This window comes from Peromyscus californicus, unplaced genomic scaffold (assembly GCF_007827085.1).
Source record: "Peromyscus californicus insignis strain IS unplaced genomic scaffold, ASM782708v3 Scaffold_7__1_contigs__length_154581171, whole genome shotgun sequence".
Classification (NCBI taxonomy): Eukaryota; Metazoa; Chordata; class Mammalia; order Rodentia; family Cricetidae; genus Peromyscus; species Peromyscus californicus.
In genome coordinates this window covers 141,764,513-141,789,584 of record NW_026294595.1, presented here as the reverse complement: position 1 = coordinate 141,789,584, position 25,072 = coordinate 141,764,513, and the positions used below count along the sequence as shown (strand labels likewise).

Sequence of the window (25,072 nt, the reverse complement as noted above, 5' to 3'; positions counted from 1 at the left end):
TGGCTGGCCTTGAACTCGAGTTTCACCTGACTCTGCGACCCAAGGCTGAAATAAAAGGCACACGCCATCATGCTTCACCAATCAAGAGTCATCTTTAAAAGCTTCAATTTGCCGGGCGGTGGTGGCGCATGCCTTTAATCCCAGCACTCGGGAGGCAGAGGCAGGTGGATCTCTGTGAGTTCGAGGCCAGCCTGGTCTACAGAGTGAGTTCCAGGACAGGCTCCAAAGCTACACAGAGAAACCCTGTCTGGAAAAACAAACAAACAAAAAGATGTGGTGGTATTGTGTTCCCCCAAATATTGTGTACCCTAATAAACTTATCTGGGGTCAGAGACAGAACAGCCACAATATTAAACATAGAGGATAGGCAGTGGTAGCACACGCCTTTAATCCTAGCATTCCAGAGTGAGAAATCCATGTGTTCAAGAATACAGCCAAGCATGGTGACTCACTCCTTTAATCCCAGAAAGTGAGCCTTTAATCCCAGGAAGTGATGGCAGAAAGCAGAAAAGTATATAAGGTGTGAGGACCAGAAACTAGAAGTTTTTGGCTGGTTAAGCTTTTAGGCTTTTGAGCTACAGTTCAACTGAGACCCATTTGGATGAGGACTCAGAGGCTTCCAGTCTGAGGAAACAGGATCAGCTCAGGAACTGGCAAGATGAGGTAGCTGTGGCTTCTTCTGCTTCTCTGATCTTCCAGCATTCACCCCAATAACTGGCCTCAGGTTTGATTTTATTGATAAGAACTTTTAAGATTCATGCTACAAAAACAAGTTAAAAGCTTCAACTTAATGCTCACATTAAAGATCTGTCCTATGAAAACTTCTTTTCTATTACTAGTTAAGAGTACACTCAGAGGTACACCTCTTAAAGATACTACAGACTCTGTTATTTTTTTAAAGATTTATTTATTTTATGTATATGAGTGCTCTGTCTGCATATACTGACTTTATGCCAGAAGAGGGCATCAGATTCCACTAGAGATGGTTGTGAGCCACCATGTGGTTGCTGGGAATGTGGTTGCTCAGGACCTCTGGAAGAGCAGCTGGTGCTCTTAACCACTGAGACATCTCTTCAGCCCCCACCCCTGGTTTTATATATCATAAAGATAGAGATAAACACTCAAGATGTTGAGGCAGGAGGACCGCTCATGAGTTTGAGGACTGCCTCAAAAAGTAAACACTCAAGATGCTGAGGCAGGAGGACTGCTCATGAGTTTGAGGACTGCCTCAAAAAGCCCTTCCATCCCTCCTATCCTACAGAAAAGAGCATGCCTGCAAACAGGATGGACTTTCTAAATTATTTCTTTACCACACAGAACAGTATTTAATGAATAATATAAACTTCAATGGCGTCCAAAGTAGGGACATGTATTTCCACATAGGACCTAAGAAAGGTTTAAAAAAGAAAAGTTCCAAACACACAAACACTTGTAGTTATGTTAGGTATCTTTTCAAGGTTAAACAGATACACATTTTAGATGGATATACAATCTTCAAACACTTCAGAGGACTATAGAATATGGCATTTAAGATGTTTCAGTAACCTAAGGCTTTTCATGACAGTGAGACAAGTCTGCTCCTGGCAGCATCAATTTACTTAAAAAAAAAAAAAAAAAAAAAAAAAGAACTTCCATATGGAGTTTGCTTTGGTTGTGGCAAAGTTAGCCACTCACTGGATAGGAAACTGCCCTTGCCTCAACTGTTGACATATGCTGTCCAAATTGGACAAGCAGGACACAAAAGAAGGCGACTGAACTTTGCCAAGACAAGTCAGAACAGTCCTTCAAAATTCCTGCTTCACAGCAAAGTCTGTAAGGCATTCTAGGCCTGAAGCCAAAGATAGATGCCCCAACACTGCAGAGGAACCTTGGGTGACTGTCTAGGCAGCCAGCTGTTTCTGTCATGTCTATTATATTAGAAGTTGTTTGTTTTGCTTGTACTTCCTGTTTGATCAGGTAATGATATACCCTTCTTGAGTCTCTGATGGGGTTGAAGATTGGATAGTTATAGTTACAGTTTTCTATAGTTTTGATAGAAAATAAATAAGGTACAAAACTTTGCACCCACTAAATAGATAATAGCTAATGGACTCCACCAATAGATGATGTAGTATTTTCTTTAAATTTGCCAAATACTAATGAACTAAACATTGTAAATGTATTTCTTTTTTGATAATTGTTCTTTTTTTTTTTAAAGATTTGTTTATTATGTATAGTGTTCTGCCTGCAGGCCAGAAGAGGGCGCCAGATCTCATTACAGATGGTTGGGAGCCACCATGTGGTTGCTGGGAATTGAACTCAGGTCCTCTGGAATAACAGCCAGTGCTCTTAACCTCTGAGCCATCTCTCCAGCCCGATAATTATTCTTATTGTATGTAATTTTACTGTATTAGAGTTAAAACCTTTCCTTTTTATTTAGACTAAAGGGGGCAAGTGTTTCAGAATATTTGTGTACACTGTGAAGGCCAAGGTGCCTTCTGACTGGTTTAATAAAGAGCTGAATGGCCAATAGCTAGTCAGGAAGAGTTAAGATGGGATTTCCTGGGACAGAGAAAACTCTGGGAAGAAGAAAAGTGGAGTCGCCAGCCAGACACGGTGGAAGCAGATGGGTAGTACAGAGATGAGGTAACGGGCCACGAGACAGAACACAGATTAATATTATAGATAGGTTAATTTAAGTTATAAGAGGTAGTTAGAAACAAGCCTAAGCTATAGGCCGAGCTTTCATAATTAGTAAGTCTCACGTTGTTAATGGTGAGCTGGCAGGGCAAAGAAAATACTTATCTGTGTATATCTACATTTTAAGATAATGCTTACTGTTTTATAAACTTTTTCTTTAAGTTTTATTTATTTATGTTTATGTGTTTTGCCTACATGAGTATATGTGCACTATCTGCAGGAGCCCCTTGAGGCCAGAAAAGGGCATCAGATATTCTGAAACTGAAATTTCAGGCAGCTGTGAGCCAGGCAGGTACTAATAACCAAACATGGGTTCTCTATAAGAGCAGTAGTATTCTTAAACTGCTGGGCCATCTCTACAGACCTGTTTTATAAATTCTTATGTCATCAACAAAAAAAGATTGTAAATAAGTATTTGACCTTTAAAACACATACTATATAGAGATATATAGTGATATAGTGGGTTCCAGACCAGGCAGGGCTACACAGTAAGGCCCTATTGTGAAATAATGAATGAATACGGAAATCTTAATTACTTTAAATTTTACTTTTTTTGAGGTGAGATTTCACTGTGCTGCTGGCTGTCAAGACCTCAGTATCTTTCTGTTTCAACCTAAGAAGCTCAAATTACAAAAACACAACACATACTCCATCTTAAATTCCTTTAATTATCCATTTAGACTATGGTGATATTTTATTTGTACTGAAATGTGATTTTATTTGTATGTTAATAAATAAAGTTGCCTGGGGGTCAGAGCTAATAGCAAGCCATAGCAGAGGCTGGGCAGTGGTGGTGGTGCACACCTTTAATCCAGATCACATGACAGGCAGATGTCTGTGTGTGCAAGGATACAGCCAGCATGGAGACACATGCCTTTAATCTCAATACCAACCATAGAAGACCTGGAGGTCTGTATAGACAAGCAGTGACGAGGAGGTCATGTGGTTGGGTTTACAATCAATGAGAAGGCAGAACAGAAAGTCAATAAAAAGACAGATACACAGGAAGTAGGTCTCTTTCTAAGGGGAAGGACGACAGCGGCAGCGAAGGTAAGAAAGGTGGTTTTAAGTCTCAGCTCTGAGCTACTGCTCTGACCTCTTGGGCTTTTAACTCTGCACTTGCCTCTGTGTTTCTTATTTAATGACACTGTTCATCTACAAATGGCGCCCAACGGGTTGGCAAGAGTTTCCACCTAAAACTTGAGAAAGAAGATTCTAAAACGGAGCTAAAAACAGGTTCCTATTTCTCTCTCAAGTTAGCTTGAGTTACTCTATGGCAGGTTCCTGGCGTGTAAGCTTGACCGGCAGTATGGCGGGAAGGAGGCATCTCCAAGCTGCACATTACACTACTGCTGTATGGTGGATTTAGCTTTTGCTAGCACAAAAAAAAAAAAAAAAAAAAAAAAAAAGCTTTCTGGGCTACACGCTGCTTCTGAGAGTTGTTGGCTCCCAGAGCTGGTGGTAAACATACCACCGCAATGTTGGAAAGCTGAGGTGGGTGGAGCCAGGAGCCACATGGGCCATTTCAGTCTTACAAATGCTGCGGTTTAAAGCAATAGGTTCACAATAAGACAGATTCAGATGGAATAGTTTACAATGTGTGTAAAAAAATGTATGTAGGCTTGAAAGAGAGAAATATATATATATGTATATATATATATACAGTTATATGCAGTTATACAAAAATAGATAGTTTTAAAAAATAGTCTTTTAAGAGACAATAAAATTAATATAAAAATAAGCCACATAAAGATGGATATCACACAGAGAATCTGGATTATGTTGTCTTTGATAGTCTTAACTGCAGAAAGACATTTGATTGTAAAAGCTGTTGAGTTAAGCCAATAAGTATATTTTAAAGGTACCTTGACTTCAAAATTTGGATCTAAGGATATGTTGCTTCGGAAAGGAGGTTCTGCTTTCATTTCCACAGAAAGCCAGAGACTATGGATTTGTTCCAGATTAAGATACATCAGGTTTGACCAGCCAAGACCCCCTGAAAGGTCTCCGATGACACCATGGCCCAGATGATCCAACATCCAGAATGGTTTCAAGGCAACTGGCTCAGATGATATACCCTCACGGACTACTTCATAATCCTAAAATTTCCTTTGTGTCCCCATAAGATACAGTGCCCCTCTCCAGCAGGAAGTAGTAAGGGAAGCTACGCCCAAATTCCCAAATATACCAAGCTGGCTTTGGAGATGGAATTGGCTCATTCCTTCTCTAAAACCAAACATATTGCCCAAAAAAAAAAAAAAAAAAAAAAAAAAAAAAAAAAAAAGGTTGAAAGATTCTTTTGTCCCATATCAGAAGAGCCCTCTGGTGTGGGACAGAGAAAAACCAATATTTTTATTTAAAACAGGTTGATTATAAATGCAATCTCTTTCTAAAGAAAAAAGGGGATATGATATAGACATGACAGGATGAAAGGGTAGATTAATGAACCTAATTTTATTTCTATTCTTGTTTGAGGTATTATGTTTATGTAACTCATTTAGATTGTAATGGATAATTAAGAAATACAGATTAATAATTAGTCTTCGGGGCTGGAGAGATGGCTCAGAGGTTAAAAGCACTGGCTGTTATTCCAGAGGTCCTGAGTTCAATTCCCAGCAACCACATGGTGGCTCACAACCATCTACAATGAGATATGGTGCCCTCTTCTGGCCTACAGGCTTAACATTCAACTGTATACATGATAAATAAAATCTTTAAAAAGATATTACAAGTTATTTAAAAATAATAATAATTAGTCTTCTATGATAGTCAAACTTATAGTCATGTTGTTTTCTAGGTATACATAGATATAATTCAATTAGGTAGGTAGTCTTCAAACACTTCAAAGACCTATAGAATATGGCATTTAAAATGTCTTAAAAATTTAGACTTTCTGGACAATGAGACATGTCTGCTCCTGGCAGCACTGATTTACTTCAGAGAGGAGGATGGGCATCGAAGACACTCTATATGGAGTTTATCTTCTTGGCAAAAATAGCCATTTGGGCAAGAAACTGTTCTTGCCTGGACTGCTTGATTGACTGGACCTGCAGGACCCATAGGAAGGTCCTGAAGGACCACTGAACTTTGCTTGGCAAAATGGTCTTTCAGGTTCCTGCTTTGCAGAGGAAACTGCCAGACATTCTACAGGACACAGAGAGAAGTGACTCTAGGCCTGTGGGCTGAAGACAGATGCCCCAACTTTACAAAGGAACATTAGGTGACTGTCCAGGCTGCCAGCTGTCTCTGTCTACTCTCGCAAGACTCTCAAAAGTTGCTTGTGTCCTTCACCTGTTTCTCAGGTAATATATCCTTCTGAGGTTTTTGATGTAGTTGAAGACTAGATAGTTATTTTCCTTAGTTATGATAAAAGATAAGTTAGATATGAAACCTTAGACTCACAAATATAGAATAGATAGGATATCTTCTTTAATTTTGCCAAATACAAATAGACTAGATATTATAAACAGACTAGATATTATAACTGTAATTCTTGTTTGATAACTGTTTTGTTATATGTAATTTTACTATGTGAAAATTAAAATCTTCCTTTTGAAAAAAAGAAAAGGGAAGTGCTGTGGGATGTTCTGTATGTTAAATGTGTTGCTCTGATTGGTTAATAAATAAAACAGATTAGCCAGTCGCCAGGCAGGAAGTATAGGCAGGACAAGGAGAGAGGAGAATTCTGGGAAGTAGAAGGTTGAGGCAGAGAGATGCTGCCAGCCAACGCCATGACAAGCGAGATATAAGGTACCGGTAAGCCACGAGCCATGAGGCAACTTATAGATTAATAGAAATGGGTTAATTTAAGATATAAGAACAGCTAGCAAGAAGCCTGCCATGGCCATACAGTTTATAAGTAATATAAGTCTCTGTGTGTTTACTTGGTTGGGTCTAAGCAGCTGCGGGACTGGCAGGTGAGAGAGATTTGTCCTGACTGTGGGCCAGGCAGGACCAGGAAAACTCTAGCTACAATTTAGACTGCCTTCCTATCGTAGGTCTCTTAACTCTCTTAACAACCTGAGTTATAAAGTTTAAGAAAGTTAAGGAGTTTTGGAGAAAGAACCTGTTTATCATTAATCCACATCTGAATACACTTAGAGTTTATATAAACCATATAAATATACCGAGTATTTAAGTATATATTGCCCAAATACTTACAATTCTCCAATTCCTTTTAATGTAGTTCTTGAAGGTTACTGAAGCACATACTTTAATGACATTATCCTGTGACTTTTCCAGTAATGTTAAAAGCAACAGTGGGTAATTCTGATTTCCCTCTACAGATTCGAGAAATTTCTCAGCTGTGAAAGAATTTTCATGTTAGACTTGTTATAATAAAAACATTCACACTCTATACTTATAATGAACTATGTCTATATTTAAAGAATAAAAATAGAAAAAAAAGGAAATTACATGACAAATGATGGTTCAAGATTTAATCTGAGCACCTGGGAGAGGGTCTAGGCCAACTGAAGCTAAGAAATGAACTTGAGGCCAACGGTAGCTACACAGTGAGATTCTGTCCTACAAACAAAACAACCCAGATACATAGAAAGAAACCAACCCACCAACCAGTGCAAAGATTAGAACATTTTTCCTATAGGAAAAATCTGTTTTATCCATTAAATAGTTTACACATTAATGTTACATAAAATGTATACAAAAGCTCCAGCTCTCAAATGACCTCACTCAATTCTCCGACATCTGTGGATGGCCTACTCAGATGATTCCCAACAAAAGCTGCTGCTTCCCAGGAAAGTACTAGATGTTACTGTAAATTACATACCCTGCCTTCTTCCACAAAGATTATTAGGAGTACCAATTAATTTATTTATGTCAACAGCTATTACCTGTGAGCTAAACCTGCCACTATTATCTCATCTAAGATCACAAAACTAAGATAAGGCAGAGGCAGGTAAATCTCTTTTGAGTTTAAGGCCAACCTGATCTACATACTGAGATCCTGTCTCAAACAAACAAACAAAATATAAAAACAAACAATGGGGGAAAACTAGATATAAAACAGATTTATTTTTATTTAACATGTATGAGTATTTTGCCTGCATATATGTACATGTGAATGCAGTTACCACACTGGCTTCCCCAAACCTTGGTTTGCATCTACCGTGTCCTTCATAAAGAATTCAGACTGCTAAATTGAAAAATATTTTCAGGAAAAGAAATATTATGTTGGTTTTGTTGTTTGGGGTACTTGGGTGATTTCTTAAAATTTGTTTTATATTTATTTACTTATTTTTAAACCGTGTGTCTATCTGTCCAGCTTATGTGTGATGCTATTCTCTTTCACCACATTAGTTCCAGAGAACAAACTCAAGTCATCCAGCTTGGCAGCAAGCACCTTCCCCACTAAGCCATCTCATCTACCCTCATTCATTCATAGACAGAGTCTCAGTAGCCTCAGCAGCCTCTAATTCACTCTGTAGCCAAGGATGAAACTGAGTATCTGATCATGCTGTGTTCCCCTCCCAAAAGCTGGAATTACAGGCATGGGCTACCATGCTCAAATTATGCAGTGCTGAGGACTGAATTTCCAGGTTCTACCTATATCTCCAGCCCTCAAGTATTCCTCTCAAAAGTTTAAGTCAATATTTCTGTGTTTACGTTTGTCTATACAATACAATATTCTTTCTGACAGTGAGACAGTTTAGCCTATAAAGGCACTTACCATACATGTCTGTACAAGCCTAACAACCCAAGTTCTATCTCTGGGAAACAGGGAAAGGTAGGAAGAGAGAACCAATTCTGTCTACAAAGTTGTCCTCTGCCACAAACACACTGTGACATATTATCTTATCTGCTTCCACTCTAAATTAATTAATTAAAACTTTCCATGCTGACATGTATCTTCATAATTGAGGAACCTCAAAAGTCTTCCAATTCCAGGCTGGGTAAATGGTTCCATCAGTATAGCAGTAAGCAAGGTGATGACTAGAGTTCCTCCTGTAATCCTAGTGTTTGAAAGGCAGAGACACAAGGATCTGTGGGGCTCACTGGAGAGCAGGTCTAGTCAATGGAGGAGCTAGGTTCAGTAAGAGATCCGTCTCAAAAAATAGGTGGTGGCACACACCTTTAATTCCAGCACTTGGGAGGCAGAGGCAGGCAGAACTCTGGGTTTGAGGCCGGCCTGGTCTACAGAGCGAGTTCCAGGACAGCCAAGGCTACACAGAGAAACCCTGTCTAAAAATACAAACAACAAAAAAAGGTAGAGTGATGGAGGTAGAAACATGAAGCTAACCTCTGGACTCCACGTACACACAAAGTCTTCTAATATCTATACACATCTGTACAACTGCTGTATCTCTATCAAAGCTGGGATCGAGCACAAAATTTGTCTCTATCACATCATAAAGATGTACAGTCTAACAAATGTGGGGGCCTGGGTTCCATCCTTAGCACTGACTCAGGGTGGTGGTAGGTCCAGTCAGATATACAGACTGACTCTGTGTACAGGACTTTTATCAAGCTTTAAAAAATTTACTTCCCAGAAACTGCAGTTTATTTCTATATTCTGTTCTGGAGTCATAAAGGTTTAGCATCCTCAGCATTTTAAGGACATATTACAGAAAAAAATGTTAATAAGTTTTGGCATAGGCTTTCTGGGAATTTCTAAGAAGATTAGAGCAATTAATTTTCCTTTATCCATGAACACAACAGGACAGCAGTGTGACCTCTCAATAAAACAGAATGGGCCAGGATAAGTGCTTGTCACTCAAGCATGTGGAGCAGAGATCCATCCCCAGTACCTTCATTAAAACCAGGTACAAGAGAGCATAACTGTAACCCCAGGGCTACTCAAGGAAGGACAGGTGGATCCCTGGGGCTTGCTGGCCATCCAGTCTAAACAAGTCAGTGAGCTCCTGGTTCAGAGACCCTGTCTGAAAAACTATCACAGAGAAGGGTCAGAGAGCTGGCAGAGCAATTCAGAAGGGCCCTTGCGCTGGCCGGTGATGGCGCACGCCTTTAATCCCAGCACTTGGCAGGCGGGTCTCTGTGAGTTTGAGGTCAGCCTGAGCTATAGAGTGAGTTCCAGGAAAGGAGTCAAAGCTACACAGAGAAACCCTGTCTCGAAAAACCAAAAAAAAGGGGGGGGGGGGCCTTGCTGCTCTTCCAAAGGACCCAAGTTCAGTTCCTCGCACCCATGCAACAACAGCTTACAACCATCTGTAACGCCAGCTCCAAGAGATAAAATTCCTTCTTCAGCCTACTTGGGCACCAGGCACACATGTAGTGCACTCAGCACTACACACATAAAACACACACACACATAAAATAAATCTTTAAAAAATGAATAAATAAATAAAAGAGGAAGATAGCCAACATTTACTTCTGGCTTCTGTATGTGTATGCATGCATACATACATATACACACACAGATATCACAGAGGATGGGGGTGTTAAAGAGGAGGGTAGTCAGATATGGGGTGTATATGCTTAAAGTATACTATATACTGGCTTGAAACGGCTTCGATAACTAGAAGAAATCATGCAGACTTCTCTAGAATAGGGTGAGGCTAGGGATGTAACTCAGTAGTTCTTGGCACTGGACTTCTTACCCAGCAAACAAAGACATGGAGGAGTGGGGGGAACACGGCACAGACAAACCACCCACAGTCACAATTCTATTCATTTTATATAATCTTTCCATCCACTCATGACTCTAACATTTGTGTCTTCAGACCCTCTGAAGATAAATCATCTCCATGAGTATGACATTATTATGTTCTAAATAAAGGTTAAGGGTATTTCTGGGTCACACAGACAGTGGTATTAAGGATAATCACCTGTCTGCTCATAAGACCTTTCTGAACCCATATTTCCAGTCTTTTAAAGTTGGTTATCATCATTCAAAAATAAGGGTACTTTATATTGGTATCCTTATTTTTCAAGCAAAATTACAAATCTGACCATATAAAACTGGTTTGCATCATCCTTAGAGTTAACATATTACAAACAAGACAGGCAGTGGTGGTACACGCCTTTAATCCCAGCACTTGGGAGGTAGAGGCAGGTGGACTTCTGAGTCTGAGGCCAACCTGGTTTACAGAACAAGTTCCGGGACAGCCAGAGCTACATAAAGTCTGTCTCAAAAAAAACAAAAACAAAAATATTCCAAACAATTACCTGCCCTTAACAAGGACACATCTTTATATACCACTAGTTCCCAACTAGCTAGAATCCCTTCATTTACTTTCGTTTCTGACTCTTACGAGCATCTGAGGTTGAAATTCCAAGTTTATACAGGTAACTCTAGGTCTTTGACAATATTAATTAAATCAAACTACCGGGGAAGAAAAGAATCTTATTACTTGATTTCATTTATTTAATCACCTTTTGGGAATTACTCCTATCTTGATGCCTTAGTTGTTATGCTCCTAAAGTTGACAAATTTAAATGAGATTTTCAGAAAGTTCATGAGACAAAGCTTTCTAATAATACTAGTATTTTTTACCACAGAAGACGTCAAATAAAAGCTACTTTACTCAACAACAAATATTCCACCATGTGTTTTAGCTACTGTAAGCAGCCAACCATGTCACATAAACTTGGCCTGAGAAAATAAGCAAACATATATATATATGATATATATTATATATATTGTGTGTGTGTGTATTTTTAAATTTACAACCAGGCAATTGCACAAGAGGATTTCTGCCATGTGTCTCAAAGAATGAATCAACCAAAGAACAAAGACATCTTTACCTGGACGTCTAATGGCAGGATCAGGATCCAGGGTTTTCTTCAAATACTCCGTTAGTGTCTGCAAATTTGCATCGCTGAGCTCCATTGGTCTGAATCTAAAATCAAAAAACAGAGTCTCAATAAGTGATCACTTGAGAAAGTAAATAACATAAATGAATCTTTTTGTTACTGTTTTTTCTATTTTGCTTTTGGGGGGAGGGTGTCTTACTGTTAGCTGGCCAGCCCAAAACTCATTAGACAGGGTGGCCTTGAACTTGCGCCATAATCCTGCTTCTGTCATCTCTAAAGTACTGAGATTACAAGCATGCATCAGCACATCCAGCCATGAAGACTTTTGTATTACAACCCTTTTTCTAAAACACAGTTGGAATGAAGTGGGGTTTTTCCCCCCTTTTTAGAGACAGGGTTTCTCTGTGTAGTTTTGGTGCCTGTCCTGGATCTCAACTCTGTAGACCAGGCTGGCCCAACCTTTCTAAAAATATTATTTTAGAGCTGGGCATGGTGGCACACGCCTTTAATCCCAGCACTTGGGAGGCAGAGGCAGAAGGATCTCTGTGAGTTCGAGGCCAGCCTAGTCTACAAAGCAAGTTTCAGGACAGTCAAGACTGCTACACAGAGAAACCCTAAAAAAAGTAGTTATTTGTGTATAGGGGTGTTTTGCCTGTATGTATGTGCGATGGAGAGGATTCCTGCAAGTTGTCATCTGACCTCCATATGAAACCACACTCACATGCTTTCTACTCATGCCACCGTGCAGACATAAAAGTAAATATAAGCCAGGAGGTGGTGACACACACCTCAAATCCCAGCAATCGGGAGGCAGAATTAGGTGAATCTCTGTGAGTTCGAGGCCAGCCTGGTCTACAGATCGAGTTCCAGGACAGCTAGGGCTGTTATACAGAGAAACCCTGTCTTGAAAAACAAAAACAAAACTAAAATGTAAAAACAAACAAAAACATAAGGCTACTGAGATAGCTCAGCAGGTAAAGGCACTTGCTGCACAAGCCTAGTGACTTGAGAGTTTGAGTCCCAGAACCTACACTTGCAAAGATGGAGGAGTCCTGTCTCCACACATGTAGTATGGCGTATGCATCCCCTGCATCATACACACACAATGAAAAATTTAAAATATTAAATGCTATTTTTAAAGAGCCTAATATAGGAGGATCTCTGAGTCTGAGGCTAGCCTGGTCTATAGGGTTGAGTTCCAGTTACACAGAGAAATCCTGTCTCAAAAAACAAAAACATTTTTATAAGCCTAATAAAAGGTGAAAAATATTACCCGGAGACATTTTATTAAGAAGTCCAGGGCCGGGTGGTGGTGGTGGTGGTGGTGGTGGTGGTGGTGGTGGCGGCGGCGGCGGCGGCGGCGGCGGCGGCGGCGGCGCACGCCTGTAATCCCAGCACTCAGGAGCCAGAGGCAGGTGGATCTCTGTGAGTTCGAGGCCAACCTGGTCTACAGAGCTAGTCCAGGACAGGCTCCAAAGCTACAGAGAAACCCTGTCTCGAAAAAACAAAACAAAACAAAACAAAAAAACAACAAAAAAAAGAAGTCCAGCACTGGGAATGGGAAAGATGGCTCAGTGGTTAAGAGAAAATACTACTTTTACAGAAGACCTGAGTTTGGTTCCTAGCATCCATGTCAGGCAGCTCAAAGACCCCTGTAACTCCAGCTCAAGGGGGATACAATGCCTCTATGGGCACAAACACATACCTACAAACATATACATTCATATAATTAAAAATTTTTTAAAAAAACATTAAAACAAAACAAAAAGATTGGGCAGAAAACAAAAAAACCCAAAACAAACAAAAAAAATCCAAAACAAAACAAAACAAAAACTGACTAAGAGGTAGATATCTGTAATCCCAACAGTGACAGAGAGGCAAGATGAGGAGTTCAAGGTCATCCTTAGATACATAAAGATTTCTGGGCCAGCCTAGGCTATATGAGACCCCATCAAGGAAAAACAACAAAAACTCTTGAGATTAAAGTAGAATTCCTTAATGCAGAACACACAGTGGTAACTACTCACTATAAACTACATGCTCAAAATTTCCATTTAAGGAAGTAATTCTGAGCAACTGTTCTGAAAAACCATTCTCTCTCTCCTCTCTCTCTCTCTCTCTCTCTCTCTCTCTCTCTCTGGTTTCTCAAGACAAGGTTTCTCTGTATATCCCTAGCTGTCCTGAAATTCCCTTTGTAGACCAGGCTGTCCTTCAACTCAGAGATCCAACTGCTTCTGCCTCCCAGTGTCTTTTTCTTAAAGCTTAAACCAAAACTAATCTTGCCTAGAACAATAACCAAATAAAGGACCCTACACACACACACACACACACACACACACACACACACACACACACACACACACACACACCCATCAACAATATGCTGTAAAAATTAAAAACAGGGGCTGGGCAGATAACTCAGCAGGTTAAGAGTGCTCATACACTACTTCTGCAGAAGATCTGACTAAGTTCATCATCCCCATCAGGCAGCTCACAATCACCTGTAATTTCAGGTCCAATGGATCTGATATCTTCTTCTGGCACACACAGTCACATGAGCATACACATAACTATTTTATTAATCAAACATAAAATGAATTACAAAAGAAAAATGTACAGGCCAGCAAGAAGGTTTGTGGGATCTAGATTTAATCCCTGGAACTCATGTAAGGGTGAATGGAAAAAAAACCCACAAAATTATTCTTTGATACTCACATATGTCAAAGCATGTGACTCCCCCACTCAAAAAAAAATATATACATATACATATATATATATACATATGTATATACCAGTGAAATAGCTCCATGAGTTAAGACACTTTCTACTAAGCCTGACTGATAACCTGAGTTTTAATGACCAGAACCAATATGGTACAAGAGGAGAACCAAGTCCCTCAACTTTGTCCTGATTTCCACACAAATGGAAAAACACAAATTTTTTTTTTTCCCCGAGACAGGATTTCTCTGTGTAGCCCTGGCTGTCCTGGAACTCACTCTGTAGACCAGGGTGGCCTCAAACTCAGAGATCCACCTGCGTTTGTCTCCAAAGTGCTGGGATTAAAGGCCACCACAGCCAGACTGAGGGGGAAAAAAATTAATTCTCATAATTCTTTCCTGTGCTAGAAATAAACGCTAAACACACATACATCCCACTGAACTACATTCCCAGCCCTCACTTTACAAAGCTAAATAAGGCTGACATAAATACGGCTGATAAAGAAAACCACAGCTTTCCAGGCAGCAGTGGCGCACACCTTTAATCCCAGCACTCAGGAGGCAGAGCCAGGTGGATCTCTATGAGTTTGAGGCCAGCCTGGTCTACAGAACGAGATCCAGGACAGACACCAAAACTACACAGAGAAACCCTGTCTCAAAAAAACAAAAGTAAAGAAAAGGAAAAAAAAAAAAAAAAGAACAGAACACAGCTCAGGAAACTAACAGTAGAACATGTGACTATGATCAATAACAGCGACTTTAAACTAGGCATTGAGAATGGTTTAAGTGTTGTTCTAACACATAATATATGGGGCTAACTAGGAAGAATGATCACCTGAGACCCTGGGTTCAATCATATCACTTAGCTGCCAAAGAGCTGTAAGGCTGCTGCTGGTTTCTAAAACTGGACTAGTGATGGATGCAGAGTTGTGTAACTCTATTAAACTCAGTGGAACAGTACATTTAAAAGAGATGAATCCTATACTATATACAACATACCTCAATAAACCTTTTTAAAATCCACTTTTGGGGGGCAGCAAGATGACTCAGTAGGTAAAAAGCACTTGCTGCTCACACCCGAATTCCATCCAGAACCCACATAAAGGTGGAAGAACTATACAAAACTGTCCTCTAACAGCCACACCCCTACCATGACACATGGTCTACTCCACTCCACCCCACCCATCATTCACACAAAATAAATAAATGTAAAAAAGCAAAACAAGAAACCATACTTCTGCTTAGATTTGATTATGTTTTAGGTAGCTTTTAGACATCACTATATATATATATATACATATATGTGTGTGTGTGTGTGTGTGTGTGTGTGTGTGTGTGTGTGTGTGTGTACACACACACACACCAACTTATCCTAAGGCTTCTGTAATGCAGAGGTAAAAAAAAAATTTTTTTTTAAAGCTGGGTGATGGTGGCACACACCTTTGACCCCAGCACTGGGAGGCAGAGGCAGGGGGAATCTCTGAGTTCAAGGCCAGCCTGGTCTACAAAGTGAGTTCCAGGACAGACAGAGATACCTTGTCTTGAAAAACAACAACAAATCTTTATAAATTCAATAAAGAAGTAAAGACTCAAATTACATTAGTAATTTTATATATATCCCAAAGCAGAGGGTGCTGAAAAGATGGCCTAACACTGGCTGCTCTTTCTGGAGGACCTGGTTTTAATTCCCAGGACCCATGCAGCAGTTCACATAATTCCAGTGTTAGTGGAAATGATGCCCTCTTCTTGCCTCCTTGGACCTATACACACAGTGAACAGACATACATGCAGGCAAAATACCCATATACATAAAAATAAATCTTAAAATAAAAGGGGGTAAAGAGTGGTATTTATGTGATGGATACAGGGGATTTTCACTCTCTTCCTACTTCCTTCATCTTCCTAGTGCACTACAATTATTTTATGTATTACATTCACAATCACCAAGTTTTAAATAGTTTCATTCATTCATTTATTTATTGAGAAAGGGTCTCATTTAGCCCAGACTGGCCTCAAGCTCACAATATAGTCTTGGATGATCCTGATTGAGCTTTCATATTCCTGCTTCCCAAGTACTTGAATCACAGGTGTGTGCCACCATGCCTGGTTTGCACAGTGTTGGGGATGGAGCTTTGTACAAACTAGGCAAGCGCTCTCAACCAAGGCACATCCCCAGCCCTATATTTTCCACTGAGACAAGGTCTCAATAAATTATCATGGTTGACCTTGAAGTTGCCCTTGAACTTGCCTCTTGTCTTAGCTTCCAGAGCAACCAGGAAGACACAATTTAAATACCAAACCTGTAATCCATTCTAAAGCCTCAAAATCCCCCATCAATAAACTGAAAGGATTTTATTTTCTTACAGACCTGTAATCTCTCTCTAGAGTCTCAAATCCCCCAAAATCAATTAATGGAAAGGATTTTGGTTTCTTACAAGTATGTGACAAACTCATCTGGCAACAAAATCTGACCGTAAGACCAGCAAGATGGCTCAAAGGGTAAAAGTACCTGTCTACTGGCTGGATGACCTGAGGTCTACTCTTTTTTTCTTTGGTTCATCGAGACAGGGTTTCTCTGTGTAGCTTTGCGCCTTTCCTGGAACTCACTCTGTAGCCCACGCTAGCCTCGAACTCACAGAGATCTGTCTGGTTTTGTCTTTCGAGCGCTGGGATTAAAGGCATGAGCCACCACCACCCGGTTCTGAGTTCTACTCTTAGCACCCACAAGGTGGGAGGAAAGAACCTGACTCACCAAAGTCCTGACTTCCACATGTGCACCATGGTAGTACATGTACACACACACTATAAAAATGATCTTTTAAAAAAACCTTGGCCTAGACTTCCTAAGATTACAAATATAATTTTTAATAATCTTGTTTAGTATGCCAATTTGTTTCACTAAAGAAATGTGTTGCTGGGTGGTGGTAGTACACACCTCTAGTCCCAGCACTCAGGAGGCAGAAGCAGAGGCAGGAGGATCTCTGTCAGTTTAAAGCCAGCCCAGCACCATTCAGTAGCAACAACAATAAGGAAGGGAACATGCCCACATTGATAAACAGGTCTGACTCAATCTGCCTGATTCATAACACTGTTTCTGCTCCAAGGCAGTCTCTAAATGGGAATGACATAGACAGTCCACTGTTAAAAGAGGGAAGTCTAGAAGCCAGGGAAAAGGAGCAGCAGTCAAGGAGCACGATCAGACACCAACAGCACTCTTCTAAAGAATATAAAAAAACCTGGCCAGGCAGTGGTGACACAAGCCTTTAATCCCAGCACTCGGGAGGCAGAGGCAGGTGGATCTCTGTGAGTTCGAGGCCAGCCTGGTCTACCAAGTGAGTTCTGCTCTCACCCACCCAATCCCTGGTAGAGAATGGTTTCCCAAATCCCAACTAGAAATCAAAGTGAGGGAGGGAAAAAAAAAATTCCTGCCGGGCGGTGGTGGCGCACGCCTTTAATCCCAGCACTCGGGAGGCAGAGCCAGGCGGATCTCTGAGTTCGAGGCCAGCCTGGACTACCAAGTGAGTTCCAGGAAAGGCGCAAAGCTACACAGAGAAACCCTGTCTCGAAAAACCAAAAAAAAAAAATTCCTGTCTGAAATGGAAAGAAGGTGAAAAAGAGTTGAGTATGGTAATCTACACTTGTAGAAAGAAGAATCTAAGGTCATCCTTTATCCAGAACTTAGAAAAAGAAAATAAGGCCTTCCGTGTCTTCATGAAATATCCACAGGCGCATCCATCCTGCGGCCCGCATACATACATGGGACACAGCAACAAACAAGAGAGGTGACCCTCGAAGAGCTTACATCAGGGCAGAAACATGAGAAACAAACAAGTAAGAACTACCTATAAGGTCAATGCTGTGGAACAAATAAAACTGGATGATGTGAACCGAGAAATGAAAACCGATGCCTAAGAGGGGAAGTCAGGGGGGTAGCCTCGCCAAGACCCAAGGCTAGCTGCTTCTAAGATCACAAAAGGTGGGGACTCCATAGCAGGACGGGACTGGGAATACTTAGGAAGAGTAGGTCAGCATGGCTACAGTGCCTTTGAGAGAGGATGGGTGGTGGACGGCAGCTCAGGTGAGACCTCTGGGAAGCACAGCCAACAATCAGTGGAGCCTTCAAGCCACTTAACCAAGTGTGCAAGTGAAGAATCCGAAGTTTGAGGTGAGGGTGAAAATGCCATTTCAGTGGAAGAGATTGCTCAACATGTTCGAGAATATGGACCCACCCCCAGCATCACATTATTAAAACATTAAAATTTTCGTAGAGAGGCAACGTCTGGCTCTGAATTACACTCCTAGGGAGAGACTGAGTATGAAAGAGACCAGATTATCCAGCTCGCCACTGCGCCCCAGGAAGGGGAACCCCAATTGACTGTACGTTCGTTAAGTCCTAGGAGCACGAACGAGTCAGCCAGGTAGGACCCCGAGGCCCAGGTCCACTGTGATGGAGGCCGAAGACCCGCGAAACCCAAGTGGTGATCTCTGGCCTCCTTCCAAACCAGGGACCAGACCGGCTTGGCCAACTCAGGCCTCGGCGCCGAACACGGCTCACGCTGCGGGCCCCGGCGCGCCGAGAACGGACGCGCGGGCGCGACCAATCAGCGGCCGCCTAAGGAGCGAAGGGCGGCGGCGCGGCCAATCAGCGAGGCGCTGGAAGGGAAGGGGCGGGAGCTGGGGGAAGCTCGCGTGAGGCCGAGACTCCAGCTGCCCTGCTTCCCGGAGCGGTCAGGCCCAGCCCCGAGGCGGCGTGCGGGGAGGCCCCGGCGCGCGGCCTCAAGCAGAGGCCCGGGCCCACTTCCCAGCGCTCGTCCCCTCCCTCAGTCGCGTCCCCACAGTGACTCTGCTCACTCCATGCCTCACCTCGAGGGGACACCGAGACCGAGAAGGGAACCCTAGGCGAGAGCTGCAGCCGACGGTACCCACTCCTGCCGCTGCTCCGCCTCACATTCAAACCCCGGCAAAATGGCGCGGCGGCAGAGGTGGCGGCCACAGCGCATGTGCAAGCGAGGCCGAGACTCGGGGCGGGGCCAGGGATGCTTTTGGTCCCACCCTGGCTTGAAGGGCCAATCGGAACCCCGCTCTGTTCTGCGGTGACGTCACAAGGGACCATGCCCTTTGACGCAGGTTGCTGGTTTGGATTTCTTTGCGCAGACCATGGCAGGTTTTGCAAGTGCCTCCTAGTGGCTTTTAACTGTTGGATGGACTGTGCTCGTTCCCGCCGGAGAAGGGAGAGACCGTCCATTCTAGGACAAGCAGAATAACCGAATGAGTAAGAATTTCAAGCAGAGGGATAGCTCGGTTTGGTTAAGGGATAGCTGCGCAATTAAGAAGGCATGAGTTCGAATCCCCAGCAGCCACATAAAAGCCAGCCTGGGGCTGCCCGATTGTAATCCCGAATCTGGGAAAGCAGATATGGGAAGATCCCTGGGGCTAATTGGACAGCCAATCTAGCTAATCGGTGAGCTCCTGTTTCCATGAGAGATCCTGCCTCAAAAACTAAGGTAGAGAGGAATTGAGGAACACACGCGCGCACGCACACACTCACACACTCCCTCACGCGCGATTTTAGAAGCCTATAAGGATTTCAGAAGCATATCAGACATGATAGCACATGCTTGTTATCACTTGGCACGTAGGAGGCAGAGGCAGGAGAATCACCATATATTTGAACCCAATGTGGTTTACATAGTGAATTTGAGGCCAGTCAGAGGTAGTGTGTGGTGTTTTGTGTTCCCCAAAATATTGTGTACCCTAATAAACTTATCTGGGGTCAGAGAACAGAAAAGCCACTAGATACTTAAGATAGGCAGTGGTAGCACACGCCTTTAATCCTAGCATTCCAGAGGCAGAAATCCATCCAGGCATGGTGACTCATGCCTTTAATCCCAGAAAGCGAGCCTTTAATCCCAGGGAGTGATGGCAGATAGCAGAAAGGTATATAAGGCATGAGGACCAGAAACTAGAAGCATTTAGATGGTTAAGCTTTCAGACTTCTAGCAGCACATTTCAGCTGAGAGCCATTCGGATATGAGGACACAGAGGCTTCCAACCTGAGGAAACAAGACCAGCTGAGGATCCGGCCAGGTGAGGTTAGCTGTGGCTTGTTCTGTCTCTCTGACCATCCAGCATTTCACCCCAATAACTGGCCCCGGGTTTGATTTTATTAATAAGAACTTTTAAGATTCATGCTACAGTAGGGAGTGAGATCCTTTCTCAAAATATTCTTTTTCAGATGATGTAACCGGTGGCAACTTGAAGATAACTGGGATGAACAGGGGAAAATTTACCTTTTCAAAAGCCAGGAGAGAGCTGGGTGACCATCGGCCTGGCAAGCACCGGGAAGAATAGTGAAGGCTGGGAAGTCTGCTTAAGCTAGACTTCGAACTAGTGAAATGTAATAAAAAAAAAGGCCAAATGAGGGGGCCTCAGCAGCCAGCTCACCTCGCTTTCTCTGTTCCTCCCAGCTTCAAGCTTACCTCACAGCACTGATACTTGCACCTTCCTCCGCGTGGCCGCTCTTCTGGCTCCGGTGATGGCTGGCTCCGGTGATGGCTGGCTCCGGTGATGGCTGGCTCCGGTGATGGCTGGCTCCGCCGGTGATGGCTGGCTCCGCCGGTGATGGCTGGCTCCCTTTGCGTTTGGTTGCAGAGCAGTGACAGCTCCCCAGGGATGCTTTACCACTCTCTGAAACTGCCCACTTCCCCTTGACGTTAACCCAACAGCACACCATTTAGCGAGTAAAAGACAGGCTGCCCAACTTGACATGAATTTCAGGGAACAAACTCTTATTTTTATAATAGATACCGCCTGAGAACACTTACCCTAAAGAAGTATGCGTTGTTTATGTAAGGTTCCAATTAAATTGGGCATTCTGTATCTTTTTTTTGTTGTTTTTGTTTTTCCAGACAGGGTTTCTCTGTGTAGTGCTGGCTGTTCTGGAACTTGCTCTATTGACCAGGCTGGCCTCAAACTCACAGAGATCTACCTGCCTCTGCCTCCCAAAGTGCTGGGATGAAAGGTGTGTGCCACCACTGCCTGGCTGAGAATTCTGTATCTTATCTAGCAGGCTTGATTTCATTATTAGGATTCTGCCACTCCTCCAGCTATATGACCGCACATGCGCAGTTCAATAGCTAAGCAAGGGGTCATAGGTCAACTTACAACATCTGTGCGCTGTGTGATTACACAAATTCGCGCAGGTCGGTCATGCAATCAGCACATATGTGGAGTAGCTCCATGAGCCCACCTACGCATGTGCAGGGAAATCCTTAAAAAGCCAGTCAGGGGCGGCGGCGGCGGTGGCAGCGGCACACTCCTTTAATCCCAGCACTCGGGAGGCAGAGGCAGGTGAGCTCGAGGCCAGCCTGGTCTACAGAGTGAGTTCCAGGAAAGGCCCAGAGCTACACAGAGAAACCCTGTCTCAAAAAACAAAACCAAACAAAACAGCCAGTCACAGACTCCTCCCCTCTCTTCCGCTCTCTCCTCCTCCCCCACTATCTCTCTACCTGCATGTCTTTCACAGGCCTGGTCACTCTCTTCTGTCCTCCCCCCACCCCCAAAAAAGCTCTGATACTGGATTTTGTCGTGCCTCGTGACCTTTCTCGCACGTTAACAAGAGCTGCATTTAAAACCAACAATTACATCATTCTGAGCTGAAATGTTTTTAAGCGTTTGTTTATTTATGTAGGGGAGGGGTACGCGGGTGCCACGGTGCATGTGTGAAGGTCAGAGTACGACCAGTGAGAGTCAGTTCTGTTCGGCTTGCGGGTTCCAGGGTTGAACTCAGGTCCTCTGTCTTGGCAGCAAATGCCGTCACCCTGAGAAACAGCCCCCATTATGCTTTCTGTCTGGCATTTATAAGTCTCTGCAATTAATATCAGCCACCAGCCCCAGGGCTCTATGATTGACAGAGCTTAGGGCTTACTGCTGTTGTTTATAGCTGTGACCCCAGTACCTAGCACACCTGGGCTGCTCAATAAAGATGTGTTGGGTATTTAAGTTTTTTTTTTTTAATTTTTATTTTCTGTGCACCATGTGCATGCAGCACCCAAGGAGGCCAGAAGAAGGTGTTTGTTTCCTTGGAACTGGAGATTAAGGATGGTTGTGAGCCACCATGTGGAAGCTGGGAACTGAAACAGTCCTCTGGAAGAGCAGCCAGTGCTTTTAACCGCTGAGCCGTCTCTCTGGCCCCCATGTTGGGTGTTCATGTAGGAATAGGTAAAATGCCATGTGTAAATACAGTGCATTTACTGTTGCAGCATTAGTACAGATGATCATCACTGGAGGTTGAACTTGATGTCTCCTTCATGTTAGGTGAGCACTCTACCACTGAGCTACACACCAGCCTGTAAGCAATTATCTTAATCATACTAATCTGCTTCTCGTTTCATTTTCTTCTAGCCCTGGGAAGTAGAAAGCTAATGATTTGCCTGTCTTTCATCTTTGAGGGCCATTCATAAGGCCTAGAGATATAACTCAGAGCATTGCCGGCCTAAGCAAGACCCTGGATTTTTTTTTTTTTTTTTTTTTTTTTTTTTGGTTTTTCAAGACAGGGTTTCTCTGTGTAGCTTTGGAGCCTGTCCTGAAACTCACTCTGTAGCCCAGGCTGGCCTCGAACTCACAGAGATCTGCCTGGCTCTGCCTCCCGAGTGCTGGGATTAAAGGCATGCGCCACCACAGCCCGGCTGGATTTTGTTAGGAATATAAATTCAAGGTCCTAAAGTAAGAGACTGCCACTCCAGTTGAAATGCCTCAAGGCAAAACTTTACTTTGATCTGGACTCTAGAGTCTAGACCAGTGGATCTCCGCCTTCCTTAATACAGTTCCTTATGTTGTGACCCTAACCATAAAATTATTTTTGATGCTACTTCATAACTGTAATTTTGCTACGGAATTGTAATGGAAATGGCCATGTTTTCTAACGGTCTTAGGTAACCCCTGTGAAAGGGCCACTTGACCCCCAGGTTGAGAACTGCTGCTCTAAACTGGATTCTAGAGCGTGTTGCTCAAAGAAGAAGCAAGCATGGGGCAGAGTGGGGAGGGCCTCAGTGTGCTGGCTTTTCATTCTCTGCAGGTGGGAACTGTGTCTTTTCCTCATTGGCTGGTGTCTGACCTCATACTCTTTCTCGATTGGCTAGTTTCAAAAGGCCCTGAAGAGCCGGGCATGGTGGTACACACCTTTAATTCTAATTGAGGTCAGGTTGGTCAATAGAGCGAGTTCCAGAACAGCCAGGACTAAACAGAGAAATCCTGTCTCAAACAAAACAAATAAAAAAAGGGAATGAAGGAAAACAAAGGAAATAAAGATCTGAATTGAATTTCATGAAGACAAGTTTTACAGTGTGTGATTAAAAGATTCTTAAGGTTTCTTACAATTTGATGCTCAGTCTCAATATCACACACACACACACACCACACATATACACACACCGCATACATACAGTACACATACACACCACACACACACACCACACACACATAGGCACAACACACACACATGACACACATACACCACACATATACACACATACACCACACACACACCCCGAAGGCAGGCTGATGTCCTGCATCTAACATCAGTCGATATCTCTGCAGCTTTGGTAGATAGCTCGAAAGCTGAGCCAAGATGATCAGGTCTGTTTGAGGATAAGCTCCTTCTGGCACACACCATTTCTCTGTGTAGCAACGGAAGAACCCTGCAAGAGGGTGCCTTAGAAAGGCTGATCTGGTGGTGCACAGTGAACCCTAACAAGCACCACTACCTATCCTATGCTTAGTGTTGGCTACAACTGCTAACGACTGTTGGAAACAAAGGCAATAACTGAGCAGAATTCCAAGTATTCCTGCATACTGTTGTCTTTGTTTCCAAATACTAAGAAAACAATCTGTAAAGTATGGAAAGTCACCCTGAAAAGATGCTCCATGGGAAAGCCACCTTTATTTGCATTCAGAAGGGCATATCTCTTGTGCTTGCTGAGAAGCTGTCTTTTAGCTCCATCTCACATTTAAAGCCCAACTGAGGAGAGAGAGTGGCCATTGCTAAAATCAAGACGCATCCCATTGGGGTCTTTGTTTGTTTTAAATAGAGGTAGAGGGCTAGAGAGAGAGCTCAGCAGCGAAGCACTGTTGCTGCTTTTGAAGAAGACTGGTTCAGATCCCAGCACCACTCGGTGGCTCACAACTGTCCATAACTCCAGTTCCATGGGTCCAACGCCCTCTTCTGGCCGCCACAGGCACTGCACTCATGTGATGCCCAAATACATTTAGGCAGAACACCCATTTACATCAAATAATAAATCTTTTAACAACGAAGAGTGACCTTTAGTTCTTACTGAGTACAGTCCATGTGGCAGAAACATCACTGAGTCCAGCACAGGATGTGAGCTGGATAGAAAACAAACGATGTGATGTTTGTATCGGCTGCTGCTGCTTCTTTGTTTGGTTTTGGTTTAGAGACAATGACTCACTGTAGCCTAGGCTGGCCTAAGTGCTGGGATTACAGGCCTATGCCACCATGCCTGGCTTATTTTGGGCTTTTGGGGTCAGTTCTCATGATTGGCCTATGTGGACCACCTGACCTTCAACTCCTGATCCACTGCTCTATCTACCAAGTACTGGGGCTACAGGCCTGAGCTTGACTTTTCTGTTCCCTATTTTAAAAATGAAAAGTTGGGTGGGGCTTCTTAGATGGCTCAGTGGCTAATGATACTTGCCACCATATTAGATCAATCCACATGAGTCTATTAAATGGCTAACAGAATTTATTAAGATATAAATTGAGGAAATACACTCACGAATACAGATCGGAGTAGACAGCTGAAGTTGTCCTCTGATCTGACCGGGAGCAGCAGGGAGAAGGGGCACGTGACCCTTCCTCGACTCCTTATGAGAGGTCACGAACAATGGCAGGAAGCACCGCCTCCTTCCGGCCTATAGCCCAA

General features: G+C 42.9%; 1 protein-coding gene and 1 long non-coding RNA gene across 2 annotated transcripts in view; one reads left to right on the top strand and one right to left on the bottom strand.

Moving 5' to 3' along the window:
* Positions 1-19,119, bottom strand: part of Cse1l (chromosome segregation 1 like) — a 47,869-nt gene extending 28,750 nt beyond the window's left edge. Inside the window, exons 1-3 of the mRNA XM_052726533.1 lie at positions 18,993-19,119; positions 11,404-11,498; positions 6,841-6,983 (exon numbers count right to left, since the gene is read on the bottom strand). Coding sequence (XP_052582493.1) covers positions 6,841-6,983; positions 11,404-11,488 — 228 coding nt within the window. The 5' untranslated portion in view covers positions 11,489-11,498; positions 18,993-19,119. The remainder of the gene's footprint in view (positions 1-6,840; positions 6,984-11,403; positions 11,499-18,992) is intronic.
* Positions 19,120-19,233: 114 nt separating this feature from the next.
* On the top strand, positions 19,234-21,008 carry LOC128102617 (uncharacterized). The gene is made up of 2 exons (XR_008215468.1): positions 19,234-20,216; positions 20,365-21,008. It is a non-coding gene; the product is annotated as an uncharacterized LOC128102617 (long non-coding RNA).
* The last annotated feature ends 4,064 nt before the right edge of the window (positions 21,009-25,072 follow it).